This window comes from Marmota marmota, unplaced genomic scaffold (assembly GCF_001458135.2).
Source record: "Marmota marmota marmota unplaced genomic scaffold, marMar, whole genome shotgun sequence".
Lineage (NCBI taxonomy): Eukaryota > Metazoa > Chordata > Mammalia > Rodentia > Sciuridae > Marmota > Marmota marmota.
Window position 1 is genome coordinate 13,926,343 of NW_026000082.1, and position 16,717 is coordinate 13,943,059.

The 16,717-nt window shown below is 33.5% G+C and overlaps 1 protein-coding gene and 1 long non-coding RNA gene across 4 annotated transcripts in view; one reads left to right on the forward strand and one right to left on the reverse strand.

Moving 5' to 3' along the window:
- Window positions 1–16,717, forward strand: part of Nrdc (nardilysin convertase) — an 89,007-nt gene that overhangs the window by 36,236 nt on the left and 36,054 nt on the right. For all 3 annotated transcript variants that reach the window (XM_015485007.2, XM_048815396.1, XM_015485008.2), the window contains 4 exons: window positions 5,249–5,322; window positions 10,789–10,884; window positions 11,791–11,913; window positions 14,983–15,040. In XM_015485007.2, coding sequence (XP_015340493.1) covers window positions 5,249–5,322; window positions 10,789–10,884; window positions 11,791–11,913; window positions 14,983–15,040 — 351 coding nt within the window. The remainder of the gene's footprint in view (window positions 1–5,248; window positions 5,323–10,788; window positions 10,885–11,790; window positions 11,914–14,982; window positions 15,041–16,717) is intronic.
- On the reverse strand, window positions 1,013–16,608 carry LOC125620387. The gene is made up of 3 exons (XR_007352013.1): window positions 16,474–16,608; window positions 14,287–14,291; window positions 1,013–1,023 (listed from the first exon to the last, which is right to left on the reverse strand). It is a non-coding gene; the product is annotated as an uncharacterized LOC125620387 (long non-coding RNA).

Here is a 16,717-nt window from a genome sequence, read left to right on the forward strand (position 1 = left end):
CTTTGCTTTAAAAAGCTGTTTAGTTTGATACCATCTCATTTATTGGTTCTTGATTTTCCTTCTTGCACTTTAGGAGTCTTATTGAGGAAGTTGGTTCCTAAGCCAATATGGTGGAGAGTTGGGCCTATTTTTTCTTCTAGTAGATGCAGTGTCTCTGGTCTAATGCCCAAGTCCTTGATCCACTTTGAGTTGAGTTTTGTGCAGGGTGAGAGATAGATTTTCATTCTACTACTGCTTATGGATTTCCATTTTTCCCAGCACCAGTTGTTGAAGAGGCTATCTTTTCTCCATTTTATGTTTATTGGCACCCTTGTCTAGTGTGAGATAACTATATTTATGTGGGCATGACTCTGTGTCTTCTAATCTGTTCTATTAGTCTTCACTTCTGTTTTTGTGCCAATTCCATGCCATTTTTATTATTATGACTCTGAAGTATAATTTAAAGTCTGTGTCGCTTTTCTCACTAAGGATTGCTTTTGCTATTCTAGGCCTCTTACTTTTTCAAATGAATTTCATGACTGCTTTTTCTATTTCTATGAGGAACATCATTGGAATTTTAATAGGAATTTCATTAAGTCTGTATAGCGCTTTTGGTAGTATAGCCATTTTTGACAATATTAATTCTGCCTATCCAAGAACATGGGAGATCTTTCAGTCTTCTAAGGTCTTCTTCAATTTCTTTCTTTAGTGTTCTGTTGTTTTGTAGAGGTTTTTCACCTCTTTTATTAGATTGATTCCCAAGTATTTTATTTTTTGAGGGTATTGTCAATAGGGTAGTTTTCCTAATTTCTCTTTCAATGGATTCATCATTGATACATAGGAATGCATTTGATTTATGGGTGTTGATTTTATATCCTGCTATTTTGCTGAAGTCATTTATGAGTTCTAGAAGCTTGCTTTTTAAAAAAATATTTATTTTTTTAGTTGTAGTTGGACACAATACCTTTATTTTATTTATGTATTTTTATGTGGTACTGAGGATCAAACCCAGCGCCTCACCCATGTAAGGCAAGTGCTCTACCGCTGAGCCACAACCTCAGCCCCTAGTTCTAGAAGCTTTCTGTTGGAGTTTTTTGGGTCTTCTAAATATAGAATCATGTCTTCAGCAAATAAGAATAGTTTGAGCTCTTCCTATTCATATACCTTTAATTTCTTTCTTTTGTCTAATTCCTCTAACTGGGGTTTCTAGGACTATGTTGAACAGTAGTGGTGAAGAGGGCATCCCTGTCTTGTTCCAGTTTTTAGAGGGAATGCTTTCAATTTTTCTCCATTTAGAATGATGCTGGCCTTGGGTTTAGCATATATAGCGTTTACAATGTTGATATATTGATCAAAAAATTATTATATGACCTAGCCGTTGTACTTTTAGTACATAATATCGTCTACACAAAATCTTGTGCATGAATGTTCGTTGTAGCATTTTTCATAACAGGGCAAATGTGGAAACAGCCCAAATTTCTATTAATTTATGAATGAATAAATAAAATATTTCAAACAATGAAATATTACTTGTCTATAGGTAATGAAGTTTGATACATGCTACAGTGTGGATGAACCTTGAAAACATTATATATCAAGTGAAAGAAGCCAACCCAAAAAACAAAACAAAACAACAAAAAGAAAAAAATCCACAATGTATGATTCCATTTATATTAACTGTCCAGAATTGACAACCATTTGTTGTCCAGAGCTTGGGTAAGGGAAAATGTAGAATCACTCTTATTAAAGAGTACAGTTTCCCTAGTCATATACTTTAAAGGGGGAGTTCTATGGTATGTGAAATTTTTATTTTATTTATTTATTTATTTTTGTGATAATGGGATTGAACTCCAGGGCCTCACACATGCTAGGCAAGCACTATATCACTGAGCTACATTCCCAGGCCAAATTATATCTTGATGCAAACAGAATTTTAAGATAGCTTAATGTTCATTTTTTGGAAAAACAAAACAAAACAAAAATACCACTCATAGATAAGCCTTTCATAAGACTGGTCAAGAAAAAACATGTATGTGCAAATATCAGGAATGAAAATAAATATGCTTTTGCAGATATTGAAAGCATAATAAGATTTTTTTTTTTTTAGTTGAAGATGGACACAATACTTCTATTTTATTTATTTATCCTTATGTGGTGCTGAGGATTGAACTTAGTGCCTTACATATGCTAGGCAAGTGCTTTACCACTGGGCCACAACCTCAGCCCTTGGAAGGAAGTCTAATAAGATTTTGAACAACCTCTGTCAGGAAGTGAAAACAAAATTAGGTGAAGTACGTAAGTTCTTAGAAATACAGATTTTAGCTGGACACAGTCTTGCATGCTTATAATTTCAGCTGTATAGGAGACTGAGACAGGAGGACTGCAAGTTCAAGGCCAACCTGGGCAACTTAGGGAGACTGTCTCAAAATAAAAAATAAAAAGGGTTTGGGGATGTAGCTCAGTGATAGAGCATTTGCCTAGCATGTGCAATGTCCTGGCTTCAATCACCAGTAAAACACACACACACACACACACACACACACACACACACACAAATTTATAAAACTAACACAGAAATAAGAAGAAATAGTTTAAAAGTTCAAGTAATCTTATAACCATCAAAGAAAGGAAATCAGTAATGAAAATTTCTTATAAGTTTTTAGGTTTAGAATACTACCAAAACTGAAAGAAATAATAACTCCTTATTTATGAAGCTAGCATGTTTTTTTTAGAAAAAATTATAGGCCAGGCTCACCCACAAATAGCAATATATAAGGACAGTATGTCAACACTGAGTTCATCCTAGAAAAATGAAGTAATGTAACATAACGAATTAATGTAGTTCATCACATTGTCATATCAAAGGAGAAAATACATCTCAATAATTTGTAGAAAATGTATGATGAATTTCAGTACCTATTTTTAAAGATGTTCTTAGCAAACAGTATAAGACCATTTTCTCATGATAACTGGTAAACAGTTCAATGGTGAAAACTTGAAAAATTTTAACTTGAGATCGGAAACAAGACAGATACAATCTGTGGTGATCTGTAGTTATCATTTCTAATACAAGTTAGTGGGGGGGGAGATGCTAAACACAAAACTGTCATAGCAGATGATACATAAAAAATTCAAAATCTTCTACAGCTATATCATTATTATTTGTAGGGGGATTTGAACCCAGGGGCTCTTTCCCACTCAGCCACATCTCCAGCCCTTTTTTTAAAAAAACATTTTTTTTAGTTGTAGATGGACACAATATCTTTATTACATTTATTTATTTTTATGTGGTGCTGAGAATTGAACCCAGTATCTCATACATGCGAGGTGCTTTACCACTGAGCTAAAACCCCAGTTCTCTCCAGCCCTTTTTATTTTTATTTATTTATTTTTTGAGACGGTGTTTCAGTAAGTTGCTTATGGCCTTGCTCAGTTGCTGAGGCTAGCCTTGAACTACCTAGCCACTGGGATTACAGGCATGTGCCACCGCACTCAGCTAAATTATTAATTTCAACAAGAGAATTCAGAAAGGTAGATTGACTACAAAATAAAAAGTTGCTGCAGTGGGCACAGTGGTGCATGCCTGTAATCCCAGCAACTAGGTTGACTAGAGCAGGTGGAGCACAAGTTCAAGGTTAGCCTCAGCAACTTACTGAGATCCTGTGTCAAAATAAAAATATAGAAAGGAGTGGAGATGTAGCTCAGTGATAAAGCATCCCTTAGCTTAATCCCTAGTACCACCTGCCCCCGCCGCAAAAAAACACAAATAAATAAATACCAGGTTTGATGGTGCACACCTGTCATCCCAGCTACTTAAAACTGAGGCAAGAATATCAGAAGTTTGAGGCTAGTCTTGGCAACTTAAACCAGTTCTCAAGATAAAAAATTTAAGGAGAATAAAAGTGTTGGAGAATGTAGCTCAGAGGTAGAGTGCTTGCCTAGCATGTGTGAGGTCTTGGGTTCATTCCCCAGTACTAAAATTAAAATGAGATTTTTTTTTTTTTTTGTACTAGGAATAGAACCCAGGGGCACTTAACCACAGAGCAACATCTTCAGCCGTTATAATATTTTCTTTTGAGACAGTTTCTCATTAAGTTGCTTAGAGCCTTGCTGAGTTGTTCAGGTTGCCCTTGAACTTGTGATCCTCCTGCCTCAGCCATCTGAGTCGTTGGGATTAAAAGGCAGAATATATTTAATTATACATACAGACATGCACATATTTATATATCTCAGTACTATTTTTATGTAGTAGAGTTATGACACTAAAATAAATCTTTATAATATCATTAAAAATAATCAGGCACCCAGGAATCTTCCAAAAACAGCATAAGATTATGTAGTAGAAATACACTAAACTTTATTGAGAATTATTAAAGACCTATGTAAGTGGAGAGTATTATTTGTGCATTCAAACTCTCATTTTTATAAAGGGTGTCAGTTCTCTTGATATGTACATTCAGTGATACTCCAACCACAATCTCAGAAAGTTTATTTAGTATTATGTAGATTAGGTGATTCTAAAAATAGGAAAATGCAATAGGCTAAAAAAGCAAAGATACTGGGCTGAGGTTTTGGCTTAGTGGTAGAGCGCTTGCCTGGCATGTGTGAGGCACTGGGTTTGATCCTCAGCAGCACATAAAAATAAAGAAAGATATCGTGTCCATCTACAACTAAAAGATAAATTTAAAAAAAGATATCATAGGGGCCTCTTGGGATGTAATTGGTAAATTGTAAGTGGTAAAATGCTTGCTTAGCATGTGTGAGGCCCTGGATTCCGCCCTCCTAACTGCAAAATTAATAATCAGTCAGTCAATGGTAGGGGATGGAGTAGATGAGAGAAAATTTCTAAAAAGGCTCCTTAGGGTTGATGATGAAGAAAAAGGTTGACAAAAACTGCAGGTTGTAAAATATAAACAAAAGCAGAGAGATGATTGCCATAATATTCAGGATAATTTTGAGGAAAGGGTAGTTGTCATATGGTCTCTTTCTTCACCTGAGTGGGGCACTCATATGTTTTTCTTGTAGTTATACATTAGTCTGTATATTTATACATTTTCTGTGTGTTTGTTTTATGTACTTTTCTCTATAAGTGCTTATTATATTTTATAATGAATGTTTGTAGATTTTTTAATACAGAAATGCAGAATGTTATTTTGATTTTATATTTGTGAACTAAATTTCCATTTTAGCAAAATTTCTTAATTAAAAAATAGATGTTGATTGATGAAACTGAACAAAACCAGAAATGTCTATCTTGTTTGTTTTTCAGATGGGCCCAGTTCTTCATCCATCCACTAATGATCAGAGATGCAATTGACCGTGAAGTTGAAGCTGTTGATAGTGGTAAAAAAAAGTGCTTCATGTCTTTTAATGATTTCTTTCCTTATTGAACCAGTTATTTAGCACATTTATCATTGTTTATCCCTAGGCCATTTTATCTTTATATCTTAAAGGGCAATATTGAGATAAATATGTCATATTAATTCCTGAAGGAGATAAATTTCTTATTCAGGTTAGAATTGAAGTAATTTCAAAAGAATACTAGAATTTAGCTTACTCATGGTTTGTTTTTTCAGAATTTTACCATAGTGGCTAATCTTTTGCAAGACAGTAGCCTAATTCTTTTCTTTTTTTGTTTTGGGGATTGAACCCAGTGGGGCTCTACCACTGAACTATATCCCCAGCTCTTTTTAGTTTTTGAGACAGGGTCTTGCTAAATTGCTGAAGTTCTCCCTAAGTTACTGAGGCTGGCCTCCGAACTTCCAGTACTTCTTCCTCAGTCTCCTGAATTGCTAGGATTACAAGCGAGTGTACACAGGAAGATAGTAGCCAATTTCTTCAAGCTAATTAGGTATTAAAGCTTTAAAAGTTCTCTTACTCTTTCTGTGTGAATAGACATTTTTCTGAGGCTTCAAGTATACTGTCCTGATATTTATTATAGTTTTTCTTTTGTTACTTGTTATTTGTTGTGTATAGGTGCTTTGTGTCTTAAATTTTGTTAGTTACAAAAACAATTGTTATATATCTATGGATGAAGAAATAAATCCCTGAGCAGGAAATGCATTTAATTTTACTTCTTGACCATTTCTCTTAACTTTGGGATTTAAAGAATGTAAACAATAAGGACTTCCACTATTTTCAATAGGGTGAGGTTCATTAGAGCTTTATACCATAAACATTACCATTGTAGAATAACATTACTTGCTTTATTTTAGCATTAGAATTATGTAGTATAAGTAGTACTAGTAGAGTTGGGGAAACTTTGAATTTATATAGGTTAGGTTTGGCTTGTACCAACTGAAGAATCAAGATGTCTGTATTTGTTTGTTTTTATAGTATTTTCTTCCTTGGCTTGATTCAGTGTCTAGGTCTAATAATGACTTAATACATTGAGTAGGCTGAGTAAACCACACATGGCCAAAAAGCCATTTGTCTGGAAGTCACCACATCTTTGTTTAACTTATAGAAATGTCACTAGCTATGACCCTCAATTTATTTGTAACAGAGGATAGGATAGCTTATTTGCCTCTTAGCTTTAGTAGTTTCTTTAAATCAAGTTTATTACTTCATTTTACTTGCCTACCAAAATCTGTTTTAGTTTAGACCCAGATATTTTTTTGAACAAATGGAAAGCCAAAATTACTAAGGAAAGTTCTGAAAACCCTTATCAAGTTTTGAGACTGAATAACTATTATCTGTGTCTTTTTGTTGATGTGTGTGATGCTGGGGATTGAACCCAAAGCCTTGCATATGCTAGGCAAGTGCTCTACCACTGAGCTACATCCCCAACCCTATCTGTGTTTCTTAAATGCTTTCTAGTATGTTTTTTTTCCTATAGGCTCTAGAATGGGTTAAATCAGTGTTTAAAAATGTAGACCTCGGGGCCAGACACAGTGCTACATACCTGTAATCCCAGTTATTCAGGAGACTGAGGCAGAAAGATCCTACGTTTGGGATGAGTCTGGTCAACTTAGCAAGATCCTGACTCAAAAAAATAAAAAAATAAAAAGTGCTAGGGATGAAGCTCAGTGGTGGGGTACTTGCCAAGCATCCATAACGCCCTGAGTTTAAATCCCCAGTAGCACCAAAAAAAAAAAAAAAAAAAAAAATTTTAATTAGATACTACAAGTGTAAATCAGAATATATTTTATTATGCTTCATTACATTATGCATGCACACATACTAGTTTGTTTTGGTTTAAGATGAACTTATGGCAAAATCCCTGTTGGGCTTTGGTTTTTGCTCAATTATTTTTTTGTTTTAATGATAGACGACCTAAATTTCAATTTGTGATCTATTATAACTGATATGACATGTTACTTAAATGTTCATTAACCAGTTTGTTTTTTTAAGAGAGAGAGAGAGATAGAGAGAATTTTTTAATATTTATTTTTTATTTTTTGGTGGACACAACATCTTTTGTGTGTTTTTTTTTTTTTTTTGTATGTGGTGCTGAGGATTGAACACATGCCAGGCGAGCTTGCTACCGCCTGAGCCACATCTCCAGGCCCTCATTAACCAGTTTAGAGAGCTGAATAATCAAATGTTATTTTTTCTATTCCATTTACATGTGAGAGTCTTTCTTCTATCATTCTTCTGTTACTTGTTTCATTTAATGACTTTCTTTGCCTGCATGCTTAGATGGCCAGTTCCATATATATAAAGATTTGGAGGGTCCAGACAGATTCATCCAATAGAATCCTTTCCCTTTATTTGTCTCCTTCTGTTTGTGGAAGAAATTAATTCTTTCCTGGCCTTTTGTTAAATAATACTGACTTCAATACTTTATTACTGTTCCTTGTGTAGATTATCTATTTTTGGTCTATTCTTTCATTGAAGGGTGTGTACATATATGTTTATAAGCATTTATCAGCATAATGCATATAGATTTGCTCAGTGTTTTAGTTTTCTTGAATACATTTAACATGCTCGTAGGACATATCCACAAGGTAAGTTTTTAAGGTGGGATTTATTTATTGATAAAACAAGATTTTGGCAAAAATTATTCTTAAAATTTAACTATTTTAATATTAGCTCATACTCTCACATAATTAACTATAATATGTCTCAGTGATTGAATGAAGGATATGAACAAAGCCCTTTTATCTAATCATGTGGAAGATTGTGGTCTCTGGGTGTTCAGATATAATGAATTTTTATTATTTATCTAGTTTTTTAAATTGAATGGGTCAGTAGTGTTAAGAATACTAGCTTTTTTAGCATATGAGACTTAATGAATGAGATACAACATTATAATTATCATAACCTGCCATGTAATTAAATTCCTTTTTGTAGATATGTTTACATATCTGTGATATTAGTTACCTGTTGCTGCTAAGCAAATTACTAGAATTCAGCGGCTTAAAATAAAACAGGTTTATTTTTTTGCAGATTTGGAGGTCAGAATTCTAAAATGTTTCCCTAGGGTAGTTTTTCTTTTGGATGCTCTAGGGAAGATGTTTTCATGCTAGGCAAGCACTTTTCTACTAAGCTATACCCTTGGCCTCGGACATGGACATCTTCAGTAATGGAGTTGCTTCTTTTATGTTGTAGCCATATCTTCATATTTTTACAGAGACTTTAAGAAAAGAAAAAAATACTCTGTTGAAGCTGTGACTATACTTTTTATTGAATCATCTTTGGATTAGCCTTCATGACTTATAATTAAAGTATTTTCTTGAATATGTTTACTTCTGCTTCTGTTTCTACTTTCACTTTAGTTTCTGTTCTCTCACCAAATATAGTAGTAAGGACTTGTAACTGTTTTTTTTTCTGGTTCTATTCTTGGTGACCTTCAATCCATTATTTATATTTTCATACAGAATGAGTTTACTAGGAGTCCAAATCTGATAATGTCAATTCCCTTGATTAAGCATCTGCAATGCACTACATTATTCCATGATAAATAATTGACATCATTTTTTGAACATTTATTATTTGCATTATTGTGATTGTTATCCCCATTATCCTTATTTGACTAATGGTAAAATTGAGGCTTAGAGGGATTAATAAGTAACCCCAAGACCCAAAATCAGTTATTTTACCAAAGATCTATAGTCAGTATTGACTATATGATACCAAGAGCTATATTCATACACATTTTATACTTCTCAAAGGTCTTACCTAGACCCTTTCAAAATTTATTTCCTGCTTATCTCCCCTCTCCGCCATGCCTTTGCCTTTATTTTGTTTATTTTTATGTGATGCTAAGGATCGAACCCAGTGCCTCTCACACATGCCAGATAAGCACTCTCCCACTGAGCTACAGCATCAGCCATCCTGCATATCTCTTGTCTAGACTTTTTTTCCTTTTTTTTTTTTTCCTGGCCTCTGCTTTGATTCTGACCTTTGTTTGACCATATTAACCTTCTTTCTCTTTTTTGGAGTTGGCATATTCTCCTTCCCCATTTTCTCCTTAGAATATTTTACACACTCTTCTTCCTATCTTTGCCCAGAAAACTCCTGTTTTGTCTTTCAAGTATAGCTGGAGCCAACCCTTAGCTTGAGTGACTCCTTAGGAAGCTGGGACCTCTCAGCACCCATCTCTAATTGATATTATCTGAAAACATTTGTTCATTTGTTTATTGCTTCTCTCCTCTGCCTGAATTTAAACTCTCTGAGGCCATGGACTTGGCTCCTTTTACTGTTTATTCAAATTTCTACTCCCAATAACTATTTCAGTAGTACCTAACAACACAGTAGGTATTCATTAAATTTTTTTTTTTAATTACTTAATCCTTGGGGCTGGAGTTGTAGCTCAGTGGTAGAGTGTTTACCTCACACATATGAAGCACTGGGTTTGATCTTTAGCACCACATAAAAATAAATAAATAAAGATATAGTGTCTATCTACAACCAAAAAAATTTAATATTTACTCCTTATAAAAATCATATGAACTAAGTCCTGTTGTTCATTTTATAGATACAGAAATGTAAGTTAGATAAATTCCTCAAGGGTGAACAGTTTAGTTAGTAACAGAACTGGAATTCTAGCTCTCCTAGCCTGTTTTAGATGCTTTAACAGAATATCACAGGCTGGGTGGCATATAAACAACAGAAATTTATTTCTCACAGTTCTGGTAACTGAGAAGTTCAAGATCAAAGCCCTGGCAGTTTTGAATATTTAGTGAAGGCCCAATTCCTGGTTCATAGGCAGTCATCTTTGCCCTGTGTCTTTACATGGCAGAGGAGATGAGGAAGCTCTTTGGGATTATCTCTTTCATAAGGGCAGTAATCTCATTCTTGAGGTCTCTACCCATTAGGGATTAGGTATTAACATGAATTAAATTTAATTGAATCTAATTGAATTGAATTTTGATACTGGGGATTAAACCCAGGGACACACTACCACTGAGCATACACCTTCAGCCCTTTTTTATTTTGAGACAGAGTCTTGTTAACTTGCTAAGGCTGGCCTTTAACTTGTGATCCTCCTTCCTCAGCTTCCCAAGCCACTGGGATTACAGGCATGTAATTAAACCATGCCCTGCTGGTTTAATATTTTATTAGTACTTTGTTCAGTAAATTCTTGGACATAGTAACCTAGAGCTGAAACCTTTAGATCATAACTGCCTTATTTCATTTGAAAAATAGGAGAAAACTCTAGAAAGGTGATTGATTTACCCAAAGTGACAGATTAAGTGATAAAGCTAGGCCTAAGTCATTAAGTTCTCAACTTCAGTCTTAAGTGATTTATAAAAATTAATTTTTGTTACTTACTTGTTTTAAGTTCTGTAAGCTTGAATTTCAAAAAAATTAGAACAGATACTAGAATTTAATTTTATTAAAAGTATTTCTTTAAAATGACAGAATATCAACTTGCAAGACCATCTGATGCAAACAGGAAAGAAATGTTGTTTGGGAGCCTTGCTAGACCTGGACATCCTATGGGCAAGTTTTTTTGGGGTAAGATACTAAATAATAATATTTCATATTTTCTAGGTAAGAAAGATTGAGAATAAGAAAAGGTTGGGCTGGGGATGTGGCTCAAGCGGTAGCGCGCTTGCCTGGCATGCGTGCGGCCCGGGTTCGATCCTCAGCACCACATACAAACAAAGATGTTGTGTCCGCCGATAACTAAAAAATAAATAATGGAATTATCTCTCTCTCTCTCTCTCTCTCTCTCTCACTCTCTCTTTTAAAAAAAGAAAAGAAAAGAAAAGAAAAGGTGATAAATTAAAATTATAAAGCTAGGGTAGCTAAGTTCCTTTTGCTTTTTGGGGTGGCTAGAGAACTTTTCAACAGAAGGTCATTAAGTATGAATTATGATCTAATTTTATTTTAACTGGTAAGCTGTTTATCTATTTTTCATAATGGCTTTTTATTGGTGGTAGAATTCATTTATAGCCTAATATTAATCCTTTTAACCAATAGAGTAGAAACTGGGATGAGTTCATCTAGAATATACTTAAAACAAAGCAATAATAAATAAAGTATATTTCAAATATATTGTACTTCCCTGAATATTCTGGCTTTATTTGCTTTATTTTTAAGAATTAGGCAGAATATTAATAAACTAATTCAGAGGGTAAACTGAATTGAGTATTAGACTATTAAGCAAGGAAGCTTATTTATTTCTTGTCTGCTGTTGAGGTATTCCTAACCAGAGGTGAATTCCTTGTGTATTAAAATATACTTCAGAATTGTTCCTTAAGAATTTTTGTTTATTATTATACACTATTCAATATTCTTGTTGCTTGCATTTCTTCATAGGTCAAGTAAAGTGGCAGAAGATGCATTGTTGGTGTAGAAGACTTTTAACAAAAAAGTGATTTTAGTTACTTTTATAATTTTTTTTCCAACTTTTTACAGGAAATGCTGAGACTCTCAAGCATGAACCAAAAAAGAATAATATTGATACACATGCTAGATTGAGAGAATTCTGGATGCATTACTACTCTGCTCATTACATGACATTAGTGGTTCAATCCAAAGGTAATATTATCTTTAGAATTATTCTGAAGTACAGTTAATCCTTGAACAACAGTATGGAAACTGCATTGAGTCCACTTATCTGACTTTTTTTTTTTTTTAAGATCCACAACAGTTTGAAAAAACTTGTAGAGAAACATACAGTCTAAAAATTTTGAAAAATTTTATTTGGTATGTGATGAATGCATAAAATATAGATAGATAATGGTCTAGTTTATTATTTGTTGCCAGGAAATATAGACATTTATTATAAAATGTTAAAATATAGCTGGGAACGATGGTGAGTGTTTGTAGTCCCAGCTACTCCAGAGGCTGAGGCAGGAGGACCGCAAGTTTAAGATCAGTCTTTGCAGCTAAGTAAGACCTTATTTCAAAATTTAAAGAAACTAGGGTAGCTTCAGTAGTAAAGTGATCCTGAGTTTAATCACTGGTATTGGAGGGAAAATTAAAAGTTAAGATTTGGGCTGGGGTTGTGGCTCAGTGATAGAGTGCTCGCCTAGCACAAGGCCCTGGGCTTGATCCTTAGCCCCACATAAAAATAAACAAATGAAGTGGATGTATTGTGTCCAACTACAACTAAAAAATAAATATTAAAAAATAAAAATAAAAGTTAAGATTTATCAAAACTTATGCAAAAACTTATAGACCATACATGTCATTATTCACTATGGAGAGAAATGTAAACAAATGTAAAGATGCAGCATTGGATCATAATTGCAGGGCTAGGGCTGGGGCTGGGGCTCAGCGGTAGTGCACTTGCCTGGCATATGTGAGGCTCTGGGTTTGATTCTCAGCACCACGTATAAATAAATAAAGGTCTATCAATAACTAAAAAAAAAGTAAAATAAAATCATAATTACATACAGTTTACTCTAGCACTTAATATACTTCGCGGTATGTTTACCTCCCCTATGGTGCTGGGGATCAAATCGCTGAGCTACACCACAGACCAGTGCAGATGTTTTTCTCTTGTAGAAATGGATGTATCTACAGGCTAGTCTATGTTGTCTGTGAGTATACTGATAACACTGATAGATCAAGAATTAAGCTTTTTTTTTTTTTTCTTGAGATGAAGATCTTGCTGTTTCTCAGGCTAGCCTTGAACTCCTAGGTTCAAGTGATCCTCTTGCCTCAGCTTCTCAGCTGAGACTACAGGCAGACACCACCACACCTGGCTTTATGAATTGGCTTTTTAAGCCAAGTTCAGATGTTCTGTTTCTGTGGTTTTACATTTAATTTCTGTTGATTATAAACTCTTTTTTAAAAAATTTATTTTAGTTGGAGGTTGTATACAATGTTATTATTATAAAAATGTTATTTTTATGTGGTACCGAGGATCGAACCCAGAGCCTCACATGTGCTAGGCAAGCGCTTTACCACTGAGCTACAATCCCAGCCCCTGATTATAAACTCTTACAGGGCAAGTTGTCTGTCCATCTTCACATAAGGTCCTTTAAATTGGCATGATTGAAATCAATTATAGTGACAATGATAGAAGTATCTTAATTATAAAAGATTGATGAATACTCCTACTCCTTTCTATCTTGTATTATTATCTTCAGTAACTCGTTAACTTTTTCTCATTAAGAGAATTATGGAAGCTTTCTTTTGTTTTCTTTACATTTTCACCTCTTTAGGCTGTTTTTCAAAGTCAGTTGCTTCCTTTTAACATAATCTTACATTTAGCAGATTTCCTCTGGAAAAGCTAATTCTTTAACCTTAAGTGAGTCTCCTTTTTATTAAATTTTGCCCTCTATATTGTCAACATTAAGGTCAAAGCTAACTTGGGTTACATATAAAAAAATTTTGCATTTATGATCAAAATAGTCCATTATTTTGATTTAACAAAGTTTTGGTTATGGTATGATAGATTCTTTTGTTCAAATTTTAGATGTGCTTCTTGATTCTTTTTACATTTGTTAATGCAGATAATTCCAAGTTTGTTGTATAAATTAATTTATAATTTTTAATAGTTGCAACTTGTTTCATATACATGAAGTTTTCTTCAAGTGTGTATTGTTTCTTTTGCACTTTCTTCCTTTGTGATAACCAATAAGAACTATAAATGTTTATTGCAAAATTTTTAAATAAGCCATAGTTTTAATGAAAACCATTTATACAATCTGGATTCCATAGATTTTGCAGCTTATACATTTATTATGCTACTTGAAAGTTAAACATCTGAATAAATAGTATAGAATAAATTCAAATTTTGATTAGTTATATTCGCATCTTGCATCTTTTGAGGGAGGGAGTGCTAGGATTGAATTCAGGGCCTATTGCATGCTAAGCACATGCTCTAAATTGGGCTTTTTAAAATTGAGAATTAGTGAAACTCACGTGACTCCGCTGATGGTCACTTGATAAAGCTAAAACATCTCCTTTTTCATTTAGATCTTGTGTCTTATTAAAAATTTCAAAAAATTTCTTAGGAAATGTAAGAAAGGAATCAAAACAAGATGGAAATCATACATAAATGAAACAAAAAGACTTATAGGGGAGCTGATGCTGTGGCTCAGTGGTAGAGCGCTTGCCTAGTGTGAGGCACTGGGTTCGATTCTCAGCACCACATATAAATAAATGAATAAAATAAAGGTCCATACACCTAAAAAAAATTAAAATAAAAAAAGAGACTTATAGGGTAAAACCTCAGTAAGTATAATGTAGTATATACAAGTGAAGTAAGTTAGGTCTGGGGAGACCTTCCTAGAAGCTAGCAGTTTTGGAATGGGTATAAGTTTTGGAATGGGTGTAAGAGGATGGTTGATATATTTCTTCTCTCTTGGTCCTTCACACTAGCCTAATGATAAACAAAAACTCTCTCTCACTTTTTTTGAACTTGAGTGCCTTTTCTAAGTTTACCAGTGAGAAATGAAGTCTAATAAAATTGTGTGTCTTAAGGTTTTTTTTTTTATCTGCTGTTACTTTTCCTGTTACTTATTACTGATTAAGAACTGGCAAGTAATTCTCAAATTAAAATATCTCTTTGTTTTGAAGCTAAAGATCTGTGAAAAGTCTAATTCTGTTTCTACATTGAATAACAATATTATGTGTCCCTTTCTTCCGTTCAAGAAACACTGGATACTTTGGAAAACTGGGTGACTGAAATCTTCTCCCAGATACCAAACAAGTAAGTTACTTATTTTTTATAAGTCATATACTTTAGAATTTAAGAGACCATATCTTTTTATATGAGCCACAAAGGCTTTTTTCTTTTGTTTTTTTAAACATGTCATAATTAAGACTTAATTTTAATAACTTTGGCCAAGATTACACAGCTTTTGAGTGGGAAAACTTAAGTTGGAGAACCCATTTCCATAGTCGAAATCTACAGGCTTATAAATTTATAGTAAACAATAATTCTGAAGAAATTATGCCTCTTTTACATTTATTCAGAGCTTTTCTGTTACTGTGTTTGGTGTTTGAAACCATAATAATGAAAGAAAGTACTATGGTGAGAACCATAATATGTCTTCTGCCTCTAACAAATTGTGTATTCTGAAAGCTTGTTTTTTAAATGTCAGTTGTTTGGAATGTGGTATGCTTTTCCCCATAAAAGAAAAACCTGTAGATGATGACTGATTTTCCATATTACCTAGAAAGCTTATTTCAGATTGTTAAACCAAAATGGTTTTTATTAGAAATTACATAATGTATCAGTTCAGGATGCTCCTTAACATTTTTGTCCACCTTAGATTCATCAAAATAATACAAATAAGTGAAAGATACTTTATTGTTGCTTTTTTTTTTTTTAATATCAGGTGAGTAAGCTAGTGGCTTTTCCAGTTCATCATCCCAATACATAGTCATTTTAAATTTATGGAAAAAAAATTGTAATAACAACTGATTGGTTATTATTTTGGTATTGTATAAATTTCCATTGAAAATTACCAGTGCTTTTTATGTCTGGGAAGATAATTTAAAGCCGTGCCAAATTTGGGGGGTATTTAATTTAATTTTTTTATTTTTCTGATAAGAAATGAATATGAGATATAGAAATGTCCCATAACAAATGGGAATGTCTTTCATTAAAAAAACATCTTTCACTAATAAAATCACAGATACTGATTCTGAGGGATTCATTAGGTTCTATCAGTCCCTAATGAGCATTTTTAAAATTCTCCTATTATTAATAACTTTGGTTCCTTAATGATATAGAATAAGAGTTTTTGAGGTGATACTAATTTGTATTGGCCATATTTTTATAAGAAATGTGTAGTTATTCTCAATCAGGTTGGAAGCCCCTGGAAGAAGAGGCTGAGTTTTTAAAACACCACAGTTCCTAATATAGTGCTTTATACCTAATAATCATTCCATATATATTTATTGAATAAGAAAAGTATCATCTTGCCTGTAATTCTGGTGACTCTGGAGCCTGAGGCCAGAAGATTTTGAGTTTGAGGCCAGCCTCGGCATCTTAGCAAGACTCTGTTTCAAAATAAAAAAGGGCTGGGATGTAGCTCAGTGGTAGAGCACCTCTGGGTTCAGTCCCCAGTACTAAAAAGAAAATTATTATCTCTAGTGTAAATGTTCTTTCTGGAATGACTTTTTTATAGGGAGAACTAAAATTGAATGGGGCTTATAGAGGCAATGAAAACTGAGAGTAGGCTCCCTTCAGTTCATTATTTGCTATCTTGTAAGTTGTAAAGGCATGTTAGTTATTGAAGCTGAGGTTAAGAATAGAGTGTGTAGTTGAGGAATTAATGGCTTTATTGCCAACTGTTGGTTTATGCCTAGAATGCCTGCCAGTCAGCAAAAATGTAGAATATATTATAATTATTATTCAATTAGATATCCCTAATGATAC